The sequence below is a fragment of the Pongo pygmaeus genome, chromosome 2, assembly GCF_028885625.2.
Source record: "Pongo pygmaeus isolate AG05252 chromosome 2, NHGRI_mPonPyg2-v2.0_pri, whole genome shotgun sequence".
In the NCBI taxonomy this organism is placed as follows: domain Eukaryota; kingdom Metazoa; phylum Chordata; class Mammalia; order Primates; family Hominidae; genus Pongo; species Pongo pygmaeus.
This window is the reverse complement of record NC_085930.1, coordinates 110,906,144-110,919,378: the sequence shown is the minus strand read 5'-3', so window position 1 is coordinate 110,919,378 and position 13,235 is coordinate 110,906,144. Positions and strand designations below refer to the sequence as shown.

General features: G+C 48.2%; 1 protein-coding gene across 1 annotated transcript in view; it reads right to left on the bottom strand.

The window, feature by feature from the left end:
• The window catches only part of CCDC13 (coiled-coil domain containing 13), a 68,642-nt gene that overhangs the window by 39,909 nt on the left and 15,498 nt on the right, over window positions 1-13,235 (bottom strand). Inside the window, exons 3-7 of the mRNA XM_054483342.2 lie at window positions 11,225-11,451; window positions 10,177-10,325; window positions 5,677-5,819; window positions 5,039-5,128; window positions 339-455 (exon numbers count right to left, since the gene is read on the bottom strand). Coding sequence (XP_054339317.1) covers window positions 339-455; window positions 5,039-5,128; window positions 5,677-5,819; window positions 10,177-10,325; window positions 11,225-11,445 — 720 coding nt within the window. The 5' untranslated portion in view covers window positions 11,446-11,451. The remainder of the gene's footprint in view (window positions 1-338; window positions 456-5,038; window positions 5,129-5,676; window positions 5,820-10,176; window positions 10,326-11,224; window positions 11,452-13,235) is intronic.

Below are 13,235 nucleotides of genomic sequence, written 5' to 3'. Positions count from 1 at the left end.
CTACTGGGGCACAAGTAGTGCAGGGAAGGCTTAATGGACTCTCCCTGGGTGGACAGCGCTGTCCTCCTCAGTCTAGAGCTGGGAAGGCACCACAAGGGCATGTATGCTGCGGGGGTGGGGGTGGCAAGCTCAAGTAGCCAGCGACTCTGCCCACCAAATGGGTATGGACCAAGGGCTGGTGGGAGGAAGGACTGGAACTGGAGCCTGACCCAGAGCAAGCAGTGTGCTCAAGGGACTGAGCACTCACGGCTCCAGAATGGAATCCACTGTACCAGCCGTGCTCTTCCCAAGTCCAGCCCCAGCCACACAAGAAGTCCCAAGCCCTGGCTCTGAAAGACCTTCTGTGCCATCCGCAGCTCCTGCTTCACAGACTGGATCTGGTTGCGGAGGTCACTCATCTTCAAGTTGGTGGCCGCCAGCCTGTCCTGCAGGGCCTTCACCTCTGGGGTCTCCAGCTGGTTGGGAAGGACAGGAGATAAAGTAGTCATTTATTGCCTACATGGGAATAGTAATTATAGCCCCCATTTATCCAAGTCTGTGCCAGGCACTGTGCTAAGTGTTTGACATGGAAGAACTCATTTAATCCTCATAAACCCCTGTGAGGTAGGTTCTCTTGTAAGCCCCTTATAGATGCGAAATAGAGGGTGGTGGAAGGTAAGTCCTCTACTTGGGCTACCTGGTTAATAAAGGTGGAACCTGGATTTGAATCCTGGCAGCTTAACTTTGGGACTGAGCTTTTTGCAGAGCGTTGCACACACACATGTGGGTGTATGCCTTACCCTAGAGGTGAAGCATCTGGAGGAAGCGGCAGGCTCCACGCCTCCCAGACATTTCCTGGGTGTGGACCCGCTGCTGTGCTCAGAGACTGGCATCACAGCTAATCCATCTTCACTCAGAATAAAGAGGAAACCACATTATTCCCAGAAGGCAAGCCCAGCGTGGCAGGAGAGCCATGGCATCCTAATTCAGGGTCTGCCTCTCCCAGAATCGTCAGCTTGGGCCTTGGTCTTTTGACAGCTGAGGGGCCTTGGGCTCTCTTTCCTAGCAGTGACCACTGAATAGAAATAAGGACCCATTTTAATTTCCAAATGCTCATCTCTGTGGCTTGAAGAACTACAGCAACCATGAAAACTGCCTGCTGAAACTCTTAGCAATGTCTTTTTTTTTTAACCCAATGTTTTATTTAAACTATCTGGATGGAAATTTTTCTTAAATGGGCTGACTACTTCTCTGTCTTCAATAGACACTCCTGTGACTCATAGATATTTGACAAAGGGACCTTCAAGGTCAGCCCATTCAAACCCCTTCCATAATGATGAAAATAAGGCCCAGAGAGGGGAGGTAATTTGCCTTCAGGCATACAGCTGGTTGGGGCGACACAGGTGGGATTAGAAAGAACACTCGTCCTTCCCCTGCCCTGGCTGACTCTTCCAATTTAAGCTGCTGCTAATGCTGGGCATTGTGGCCACAGGAACGTTGGTTGTCAGGCTGAGCATCCCATCAGGCAATGATGCTGAGGCCTCTGCTGCTGCCCCAACAGGGCAGAGTAGCTGAACTTCAGGAAGCAGGGCTGGTACTACAGTGGCTTTCTGACCTTTCTCTAGCAGGCACAAACAAAATCTCCTGTGAATGCTAGTGTGAAAGACAGATCCAAGTATACTGGGTCCAGGAAGTTCCATGGACCCCAGAGGCTCTGGGAAGCCCAGCTAAAAACCACTGGCCAAAGAAACTAGACATGAACACCTGGTCCAGAAACTCTGGCCTCATCCAGTGTCCTCATCTATTGAATGGGTATACAAATACTTTCCTGTTCCGCTTCCTCAGAGCACCACCATCAGGCTAAAGAGAACAGCCAACGTGAACAGAATGTGCCAACTCGGAACTTACATGAAACATAATCTCAGCTCACTGCAAACTCCGTCCCCCCGGGTTGAAGCGATTCTCCTGCCTCAGCCTCCCGAGTAGCTGGGATTACAGGTGCCCGCCACCATGCCTGGCTAATTTTTGTATATTTTTTAATAGAGATGGGGTTTCACCATGTTGGCCAGGCTGGTCTTGAACTCCAGACCTCAGGTAATCCACCTGCCTTGGCCTCCCAAAGTGCTGGGATTACAGGTGTGAGCCACCATGCCCGGCCATCCTTTTTTTTCAAAGTATATTTTGTTCTGTATTCTTCCTCTTGTCTGGCCGCCTGCCATCCCTGCATACTCTGTTGGGTGCCTGCCTGTTCTCCTGTTGAATGTGTGGCTTTGAATCTGCCCTGGGTTGGGAAGCAACACCCCTCCACCCCCTGCCATGCCCCACCCTGCCTGTCAGATCTCCAGTGCCATGAGCCCCAGTGGCCCTGACAGTGGGGGTGCTGAGAGCTGTGGGAGTACATGTGCTTCCATATGGCTGCAGTGACCCTGCAGCATCTCTTTGATCTGCTCAGAGCATGGAAAAAGCATACAGACTGGATCTGGCTCTAGAACCTGGGCAGTGATGCCCTGTCCAAGCCTCATTTTCTCATCTGTAAAATGGGGATATGTAATGCCAATCTCCAGGGAACCTGTGAGGGTTGCTAGGACAACACATGTCAAGGGTGCTGTCTGGGGCAGGTCCTGATGGAGGGCAATGCTGGCAGGCCTAGCCTGGCTTGAGTGGGCAGCTGGCAAATGGGCTGAGGGCTAGATGGTGTTCTGGAGAGGGCTGGATCAGGCCCCGTCCTCCTGGCTTAGGCAGCTGAGCTAATCCTACCTCTAAGCCATTTCAGAGTTCTTTCTGCCCAGAGCGAAATTCCACAGGCTTTGTGGGGGACCTGGGTATGGGTACACTCCCTCCCCTACCCGAGGCTGTTTTCTTTGAGAAAATAACTAAAATGCAGTCCATGGGGAGCAGATAATGCCAATGCCGCTCACATCACAGCCTCCTGAAGCCCCAAGCAGAGGGAAGGGTGTTCAGCGCCACTCTGGAATGTGCTTTGGAGGCCTAGGGTTGGAATGCGGATTGAGCCTGCAGGCCTCTGGAGTGTGGCTCGGGCTTGGGCCACCCTGAGCAGCCTATGAGGGGGAACATTGCTTTTGCTCTGGCTCTGATCAGGAGATGCCAGGGAGAACACGTGGTGCTGATGAATTGAGACCTGCAGCCCATCACACCCTCTTCTCTCAGAACCTGGAACCTCCCAGGCTCCCCGTGGCCACAGAATAAAGTCAAAACTCCTGCTCCAGCTGCCATTCAAGGGCTCCCTCTATGGGTGACTTCACGCCAGCTTTTTTGGCTTACATTCCCCTTTTCTCCCGTGTGAGCTCTGGGCTGCAGTCAAATGTTATCCAGCTGACACTCAGTTCACCTTCCCCATCTTCCTTCTCCAGTAAGGCCAGCTCAGGGACGCCCTCCTCCGTCCCGCCCTCCAGCTGCAACCTTAATGGAGGGTGGACTCCCCTGTGAGCTTAGAGCACTGGGGCCATCTCTGAAGGCCCTGTCCACATCCTGCCTTCGAATGACTCCTCATTCCTCCTCTGGGATTCTCCATAGACAGAGCCTCTGTTTTTTTTTGGTGGTTGCTGTTGTTGTTTGTTTTTTTGTTTGTTTGTTTGTTTTGAGACACAGTCTCACTCTGTCGCCCAGGCTGGAGTGCAGTGGCGCGATCTCAGCTCACTGCAAACTCTGCCTCCCAGGTTCAAGCAATTCTCATGCCTCAGCCTCCTGAGTAGCTGGGATTACAGGCGTTTGCCACCATGCCTGGCTAATTTTTGTATTTTTACTAGAGATGGTGCTTTACCATGTTGGCCAGGCTGGTCTCGAACTCCTGGCCTCAAGTGATCCACCAGCCTCAGCCTCCCAAAGTGCTGGGATTATGGGCATGAGCCACCTCACCTGGTCGAGGCTCTATTTTTGATTCTCTGTGTCACAGGGCTTAGAAAATCCCATCAGGCTGAACAAGCAGTTTCCTATCCAGAGCAGCCCTAGTTGGGAATGTGGAGGTGCTCAATGCATGGAATAAACCAGGGGCAGCTTAGCAGTGTCCCCTGAAGCCAGCAAAGACCCTGAAGAATACTCAGTCCAGCCCCTGTAGAGGGCAGAGCCCCTCTTCTACTTCCCCAGCAATGAGACAGGTTTACACAAGACTACTCTTGAGGAGGCAAATTCACCCCGGAACCTGAGGGGCCCATCCACCCCGGAACCTGAGGGGCCCATCACTGCACAGCGAGGACTGAATTGTCCTCGAGGAAGGCACACGCAGTCTGATCCCGAGGTGTAGGCAGCAGGGAAGATGGGGCTAGAAAACAAGCACCAAATTGGGAGTCCTGGGGCTTGGCTGCCTCTCTCACCAACTGGCCTGGCTTCCCAAGAAAACCCTTGGTAAAGCCTCCTGGAATGTTCTTTAGACTCTGATGCTATTTACCGTCTGATTTGGGGATAAACCAACCCACTAGGTCAGACTGACTTCCTTTCATGGAGCTGCAATTCCCACCTCTTGAGTTTCATGAACTGTCACTGGTTTAGTAAAATGGGCTCTGGGGAACAAGTCCCCATTTCCAATAGCCACTTTTACTCTGTAGATTTGGAGCTCCACGAAGGGGAAAGTGTTCATAATATGAACTGCCCCATAAAGAACAGGATTCCACTGGGCAGTAGTGAGCTCCCTGTCCCTGAAGTAAGGTGGAGGCTGGATGTGTCCCCAGTGAGGATGCTGTACAGGAGATGGCTGGGCTGACAGTGGGAGGTCAGTTGAACCAGGCCTTCCCTCTTGATCCTCAGGCTCTAGTGTTCCAGGGTTCTCAGGCTCCTCCCAGCCTTCCTTTCTGGAGACAGAGTTGGAGCTACACCCTCCATGGCTTCTGACACGGCATTCTTGGCCTCAGGCCATACACTCGGTACTGTTCTCTGATGTCTGCTCTGAGGATGCAGCAATGGTAGACAATGGGCACCTGGCTCGGCAGTGGGGTTGGGGGTTGGGGGTGGACCCTGGGTAGAGGTACCTACACACCCATGGAGGAGGGGAGGCCCAGGCTCATGGCTGCCTCACAGACTCCCCAGCACAGAAGAGAATTCATACCAATGCTCTGTCTCCCATCTGGGCCCTCGGTGGCTTGGCTCCTGAGTCGGTAGCCCCCTTGGCTGACAGCCTGGTCAGGGCTGTCTGCAGCTGAAAAAGCAAACCTCGTGCTTAATACTCTGCTCAGCGATTGTGCAGCCCAAGGAAAGCACTTTGGTGCCATTGTGTGTGTGGTTACCTATCTTGGTGGTGTGTCCTTTTAGCTCACTTTAGGATCATTAATGGCAGTATTCTCTTTTAGAAACCGCTCTGGAATGGAGAGGGTTTAATTGATTGTCTGACCCATTCCCTAATCGCACTATAAAAGTAGCCCAAGGGTTTACTAACAGCTTAATAAACAATAATGCTACACTCATAATCTGTCTCCTGAAGTTCCAACAATAGTCTAGGAGGCGGGGCATAAAAGAATGGTGGATTTCAGGTTACAGCGAACAGATGAGGCCAGAGACACCAAGAAGCCTGTTGGAGGGCAACAGAATTGGATTTAAAATGCAGCACCACCATATACTGCGTGACTTGAGAAAGCCTCTTAACCTTCCAACTTCAGCTCTCCTGGCTACATATGGAGAAGCTAGGGAGGTTCCCTCTTGCCCATGCTAGGAGTCCCATCCAGAGGGAGAATGACCAAGGCCCCTCACTTCCCGCTCCAGCTCCTGGATGCGATTGGTCAGCTGCTTCACCCTGGTTTTTGCACCCTCTGATTCTGCCATCAACAGCCGGTTCTTTTTTGATAGCTCCACAATTTTGGTGGCGACCACGTCTCCGGCTACACCGGCTGTCCCTAAAATGAAAGGAATGGTGAGGTCAATTAAAAACACAGGCATACACATCAAACTCATGCCCCACCACCAACAGCACCAGGGTCTTAAAAGCTAAAGCTGCTTGGCATTAATGCTCATAAAGGGGCACTAGCTTAGAAGGGTCACCATATACCTAGCAGCCCTGGGACCCAACTCCAATGAGTGGAAATGCAGCCACTCAGAGGTTCAGTATGTTCTAGGAAAATGATAAAAACAGAAAGCAAAGTTTTAATTCTGTGAGACTCAGGTTTATCACTCCGATGCTTCATGTAATCCTCAGTGATAGGATTATATCCATATCCCTGTAATTTTGTTGTGCCCTCTAATGAGCAGGATGTAGTCCCCTTGGGCCTTCTATGACTCTGGGCTCAACCATTTGGCTTGCTTTGGCCAATAGCATGTTAACAGATAAGGTGCAGATAAGGTAGAGGCTTGAAAAGCACTCGTGCAGTTAAACTGGCTGTGTTTGCTTATGCCCTCTCCACAGGAAGAACATACCTGGCTGGCTGGTCTCAAGAATAGAAGAGAGACATGTTGAACAAAGTGGAACCAACCTAGCCAAGCCTGGCCTAGATCGGCCAATCCCCAACCAACCCCCAGATGTTTAAGCTAAATAAATGCTTACTGCTGCTGAGATTATGTGGTTGTTTCTTAGAATTTGGTGGTAACACCTACCCAATAGAAAGGCATACATTCATTTAGCAAATATTTATTTTCTACCAAGTGCTGGGTCCTCTTAGTATTAGGGATTCAGTGGTGGATAAAAAAGACTTATGGAGTTTACATTCAAGTAGGGAAGACAGATAATTTAAAATATCAAAGAAATAAATATGTATTCTAATATGTAGGAGGAATAAGTGCTAGGAAATACACTGGAGCTGGGCAAGGGGGTAAGAACGAGGGAGGTGATGCTATTTTAGATAGAGTGGCCAGGAAAGGCTCTCTGAGGAGGTGATGTGTGAAGAGAGACCTGAGTGAATGAACTGAGGGCTCAAACCATGAAGAGTGCTCTCACCTAGGAAGAACATTCGAAGCAGAGGAAATGGCAAGTACAAAGGTCTGGAGGTGGAATGTGCTTAGAGTATCTGAGGACCATCAAGGACTCCAGAGTAGCTGGAAGGCTACTTGCAGTGGGCAAGGGAAGGAGGCTGTGGAAGGTGGCTGGAGGATGTGAATGGGGAAGTTGCATGGTATGACAGCTGTGTGGAAGGCAAGCAGCGGGAGCTAGTCCAGCATGGTCACTGACTAGGTGGGTAGCCCTGACAGTCCCTTGCCCTCTCTGGAGTGCAGCTCCCCCATCTGTGCAATGGCAGATGTGGTCAGACGGTCTGCAAGTTTCCTGAACACTTCTGACACTGTAGCAGGGAGTAACTGGCAGTCCTGTTTTTTAGCCCTACTTTTTAACATGACCATCATATGCCTCAGAACAAGAAGAAGGGTGACAACTGGTAGAAAGCAAACAGGCACTTGATGGCTTTCAAATCACCTCAGCCCAGGCTTGCTCCTGCCAGCCTGGGCGAGGCAGTGAGTGGGGCAACTAGGAGTAGCTGCCCTTGGAATCTCACGTCTGCTGAAGAAGACAAGGACACACCAAGAGAAAAGGCTCAGAACAGACCTGGAGCCCTGGAGTATCTAGAGGGAGACAGGCCCCATTCAGCACCAAGATGGTACACTTTGCTCCCTGGCTCCTTTAATAGGTTGTGTGTCAGGAGGGTGACGGGGGTGGTGATAGTAAAGGATCACTGTGAAAATCATGAACTCTAGCAGTTAAAGAAATGCAATTTCAACAGAGGTCTGGTTCTGGTTAAGATGGAGTAAGCGCACTCTACCCTGTCTCTTTCACTGAATACAACCAAAAGCCCTGGATAGGATGTGTGAAGCAGCTACCTGAGGGTTCCGGACATAAATGGTAGCAAGCATATTGGGGAAGGAAACCGGACCTAGAATTACAATGGTCCAGTAGTATGTTTCCTCCCAGGACTCAAATCAGCACAAATTCTGGAACTGGCCATCAGAAAGAGGTCCAAGAGAAGGTCTTTCTAGTCCAAAGAGCAGGAAGTGGGGCTCAGACAGAATGGAAAAAATCCTCCGGGTATTTTTTTTTCCTATTCTTTCCCAACCCTGTCTCCAGGCAAGCTCTACTGTTGAAGCTGCAACCCCTTGATAAATGGGGGTGGCAGTGGATGGGCAAACACAGAAATGCTAACTATCTGGCTAAATAGAATAGTTCTTCCTTTGGGTTCTTTAAAATATGTATAATAGTTGAGCAAAAAGTATAACATTGACTGGTGGGATTTTCAATATATATAGATATAATACATATAAAAACTGCAATAGAAAGGGAGAGGTAAAGGGACCTGAATAGTGGTAAAGTTTCTACATTCAATTTGAAGTGGTAAAATATTAGTTCTATGTAGACTATGAAAAGGTAATATATATTTTGTAATCATTAGATCACTAAAAAATTGTACAAAAAATATAGTAAGCAAACAAAACCCAAAGGAATCACTAAAAATCCAGCCAAAAGAAACCAATCTATCAACTCTCAGTAGCCTGTCACTTGCAGCACAGTTTAAAAACATAAATGGAGGCCAGTCGTGGTGGCTCACACCTGTAATCCCAGGACTTTGGGAGGCCGAGGCGGGCAGATCACAAGGTCAGCAGTTCGAGACCAGCCTAGCCAACATGGTGAAACCCTGTCTCTACTAAAAATACAAAAATTAGCTGGGTGTGGTGGCACACACCTGTAATCCCAGCTGCTCAGGATGCTGAGGCAGGAGAATCACTTGAACCCAGGAGGTGGAGGTTGTGGTGAGCCAAGATCGTGCCACTGCACTCTAGTCTGGGCAACACAGCAAGACTCTGTCTCAAAAAGAAAAAAATTAAAAACATAAATGGGCTTGTCAGATTTTCTCTCCAAAACGTGAGAATGGAAATCAGAAATGGTGACTTCAGAGTGAAGACTGGATTTAAGTGCTTTTCAGGGACACTTAGGGCTGGCAGTCAGATGAGACCACAACCAAGTCTGGGCTTTGGCAAAGCTTGCAAGAGACAGTTAACAATGAGAGGGGCTGGGGAAGAGGGAGTAACCCCAGATCTGCTTCCCAGGTCTGCTGGGTGGAGATGTATCTCCTGCTCCCCCTGGAGCCCATCAGCTTCTCTACAGCCTTGCAAAAGTGCAAGCGGCCCCTTCCACAGCTGAATCTGTAGCCAGGCTGAGTGTAGGCTTCCTTAGCCAGGCTTTGTGTTTTTTGTTTCAGGCAGAAAAGGTCAAAGAATGGAGGGAGGTGCATTAGGCTACTGTGAGTCTTTAGGATACCAAATTCCCCTTGCTTTGTAATTCAGCATTGACTGACCAGAGCTTTGGTCCTATGAACGTACCTATCCTCAAACGCATTTACTCTCAAAGGCAAGAACGGATAGTCTGGTAGATGCTGAGTCAGCCCTGTTGCTCTCTGTGATTGGTGACATCTATAATACTTTCTTATTTATTAGCCATCTGGGAATTGCTCAATGGGTATATACATAACAGAGGACAATCAAGTCCAAAGTCCTCACTACATCAGCAGGGCGAAAGTCAAACTCATAACCACAGAGCCAATGTCCAGCTCACAACCAGGATCAAAGGTCATTCCCAGACCTGCAAAGCCAAGGTCCTCACCAGACTCATGGGGCCACCATGAGGTCTCCACCAAAACAGCTAAGGTCTAGCCCAGACTTACAGGGCCAAGGCCCAGCCCAGACCTTGTTGGTGGTTGGGTCCCATGATATCCTCCCAGAACAGGTGACTCATCTACCTTTCTGGAGCAGCAACAGCAGGTGCTGTAGAGTTCATACCTGGCTCTACTGGGGCTTTTTTTCTTTTTTTTTCAAGACAGGATCTCACTCTGCTGCCCAGGGTTCAGTGCAGTGGGGGTGATCATAGCTCACTGCAGGCTGCTGGGGCCTTTTTATGTTCACAACATAACATGTGAGCCAGTGCACCAAGGAGAAAAGGATCCTGCCAGCCCCTGAACATGCTGCGAGCATGATGGCGAACCCTTGTCATTAGTCCCAGCTGGGTCACCAACATTGCCTATGATGCTTGCCTGCTGGCCCTTCTGGCCCATTTTTAAATCCCTCATTGCTCCCTGTGCTCCCATTTTCTGGTAGGCTGGCCTCCCTGGGGCCACTCTTTTCCTCTACCCTCTCCCTAACTTCCAGGACTCCTCTGGACAAGCTTGACCACAACTGACTCTTGGCACTCTCTTGGGAACCTGCTCTCTGGAACCTGCTGTCTGCCCTATCTGAAGTCCCTGGACTGCGGGGCAAGGACTGTCACAACAATGGTGGAGCTACCTGTGAAGGCAAATCTGTCCTCTTCTATTTTCTTTTTGAGGTGTTTGATTTCAAAGTCCCTTTCCCTCAGCAGCTTATACAATCGCCCGTTCTCATCCACTGTTTCCCTGAGCTCATTTCGAAGGTGTTCAATCTCATCTTCAAGCACCCTACAAGGCAAAGGCAGAATTAATGCTCCTCCAAGGCAAAGGCCCTGGTGGGCAGGGGTCAGGCCTCCACTGCCTAGGTGGACAGACGGACACGCAGAGGCAGACACATACACGTGAAAGAAGAAAGATTTCAATGTTGTTCATTAGCTGGCTTCAATAGGGAGTTATAAAAAAAAAACCCACTCATAATTCATATTTCTTTTAAGCATCCATGGAACATGCATAAAAATATATTACAGGGCTGGGTGTGGTGGCTCATGCCTCTAATCCCAGCACTTTGGGAAGCCAAGGCAGGAGTTTGTGACTAGCCTAGGCAACAAAGAAAGACCCTGTCTCTAAAAAGAAAAGAAAAGAAAATTAGCCAGGCATGGTGGTGTACACCTGTAATCCCAGTGACTCCAGAAGCTGAGGTGGGAGGATTGCTTGAACCCAGGAGCTTGAGGCTGCAGTGAGCTATCATCCTGCATTCCAGCCAGGATGACAGTACAAGACTCTGTCTCTTAAAAAAAAGTATTGTAGGCTATAAAGGGAATCTTAGCAAATTCTAAATAATAACATTATACAGACTATTTTCTCAAATGGCAAGTGACTGTTTTAGAAATCAATAATAAAAAATAGAAATAAAACAAGAAAACCCAAAACTCATCATATGCTTGGAACTAGAAAAACACCCTATACTCCTAAATTATTTATGGGTTAAGAAGAAATCATAATATGTATTATAAAGCATTTAGAATGGATTGACCACAGAAGCTGTATCAAAACTTGTTAAATGCAGCTATAATTAAGGCTCTAAGCTTCCTTTTATCACTTTAGCTGCATTTTACAAGTTTTGCTATAGCTCCAGTGGTACACACACACACACACACACCCCTGAGAGATTTCAAACTTGCATTTACCTCTTCTCAAAGCTATTTTTTGAGTTTGGCTCCCCTGCGTGGAGAAGGCTGAGGCCACCTGAAACCTCCAAGGGCTCCTCTTGGTCATCAGCTCTGCTTTTGAGGCTCAGTTCTTTTTCCCTCTTTTTCTCCATCTGCTTCTGTAACCGTTTGTGCTGCATCTCCTGCATTGCCTTGAACTGGAGCCGCAAAGTGTTCTGTGAGCTTTCATCTGCTGCCATCCTGCCCTAGGCATCAGAAAAGAAGCCTGAGCTGAAGCAAACTCCACACCGAGCACTCAGCACACAGTCCGCCCTGTCTGTAGCCCCAATCCTGGAGTTTACTGCTTCGCGTTGCATGTACGTCCACGCAGAAGCTTGGAAGCTCCACCCTCACCTCAGATCACTAGAAAGCCAAGGTTGAACTGAGCATCCTCCCCAGTTCCTGAACACGCCACCAGATTGCACATGGCATCAGAATAGTCTCCATCACTCAGACTCAACACTTGACTCTTGCCTGTCCCTTAAATCAATGACTCTCAACTCTGGTTGAACATTAAAATCCCCTAGGAACTCCTAAATAACAATGCTTGGGACCATTTCCAGACCAACTAAATCCCAGTTTCTAGGAACGGGGTTTGGCCATCATTTCTTCTTTTTCTTTTTAAATTCAGGTATAATTCACATGCAATAAAGTACATAAATCCTGACCATACGGCTCAGTGAATCTTTCCATAGACATATACCTCTGTGGTGACCACCCAGATCAAGGTACAGGGCACTTACAGTCCCTGAGCAGGCTACTTTGTGCCCCTTCCAGTGAATCATCCCCCAAGGTAACCATTATTCTGACCGCTACCACCTAAGATTAATTCTGTCTGGTTTCTTTTTAGTCAGTCTATCAAAGAATAATTTATGTACAATAAAATCCACCAGGTTGGGTGCACTGGCTCATGCCCTGCAATCACAGCACTTTGGGAGGCCAAGGTGAGTGGACTGCTTGAGACCAGGAGTTTGAGACCAGCCTGGGTAACATGGCAAAACCCCATCTCTACAAAAAATTGGCTGTGATGGTGCATGCCTGTAGTCCCAGCTACTTAGGAGGCTGAGGTGGCAAGATCGCTTGAGCCCAGGAAGTGGAGGCTGCAGTGAGCCATGATTGTGCCACTATATTCCATTGAGAGTAACAGTGAGACCTTGTCTCCAAAAAAAAAAAAAAACACCAATTTTATGTGTACAAATGAGTTTTGACAAATATATTCACTTGTGTAAACCACCTCCATCATCATGAAAGAATATTTTCATCACCCCAGAATCCTCCTTTGTGCCCTTTTGCAGTCAATTTCCCGCCAATCCCAATCCCAATCCCAGGCAAACTCCTGTCTGGTTTTGTTCACTACAGTTTTGCCTTTTCTGGAATTTCATATAACTAGAATCATACAGTAGTTAGCCTTTTGTGTCTGGCTTCTTTTTTGCCCAGCACTACCTTTTTGAGATTCATCAATGTCATTGCACGCATTATAAGCTCATTCCTTTTTATTACTGAGTAATATTACATTGTTTAAATAAACAAGAATTTGATTATACATTCACCTATTATTGGACATCTGAGCTGTTTCCAGTTTTGGCTATTATGAATAAAGCCGTTATGAACATTCATGTATAAGAAGGTATTTGTGTGAATGTATGTTTTTATTGCTCTTGGGCAAAATACGTAGAAGTGAAAATTCTGGCTTATATGGTAAATTTATGTTTAACTTCATAAGAAACTGCTAAACTGTTTGCCAGAGTGGTTGTACCATTTTACTTTCTTACTAGCAATGGGAGTCCCAGTTGCTCCATGCTTGTCAGCATTTAGGCTGGTCAGTCTAAATTTTAGACTTTCTCATTAGTATGTAAAATGGTATCTCAGCCGGGCATGGTGGCTCATGCCTGTAATCCCATCACTCTGGGCGGCCGAGGTGGGTGGATAACCTGAGGTCAGGAATTCGAGACTAGCCTGACCAACATGATGAAACCCCATCTCTACTAAA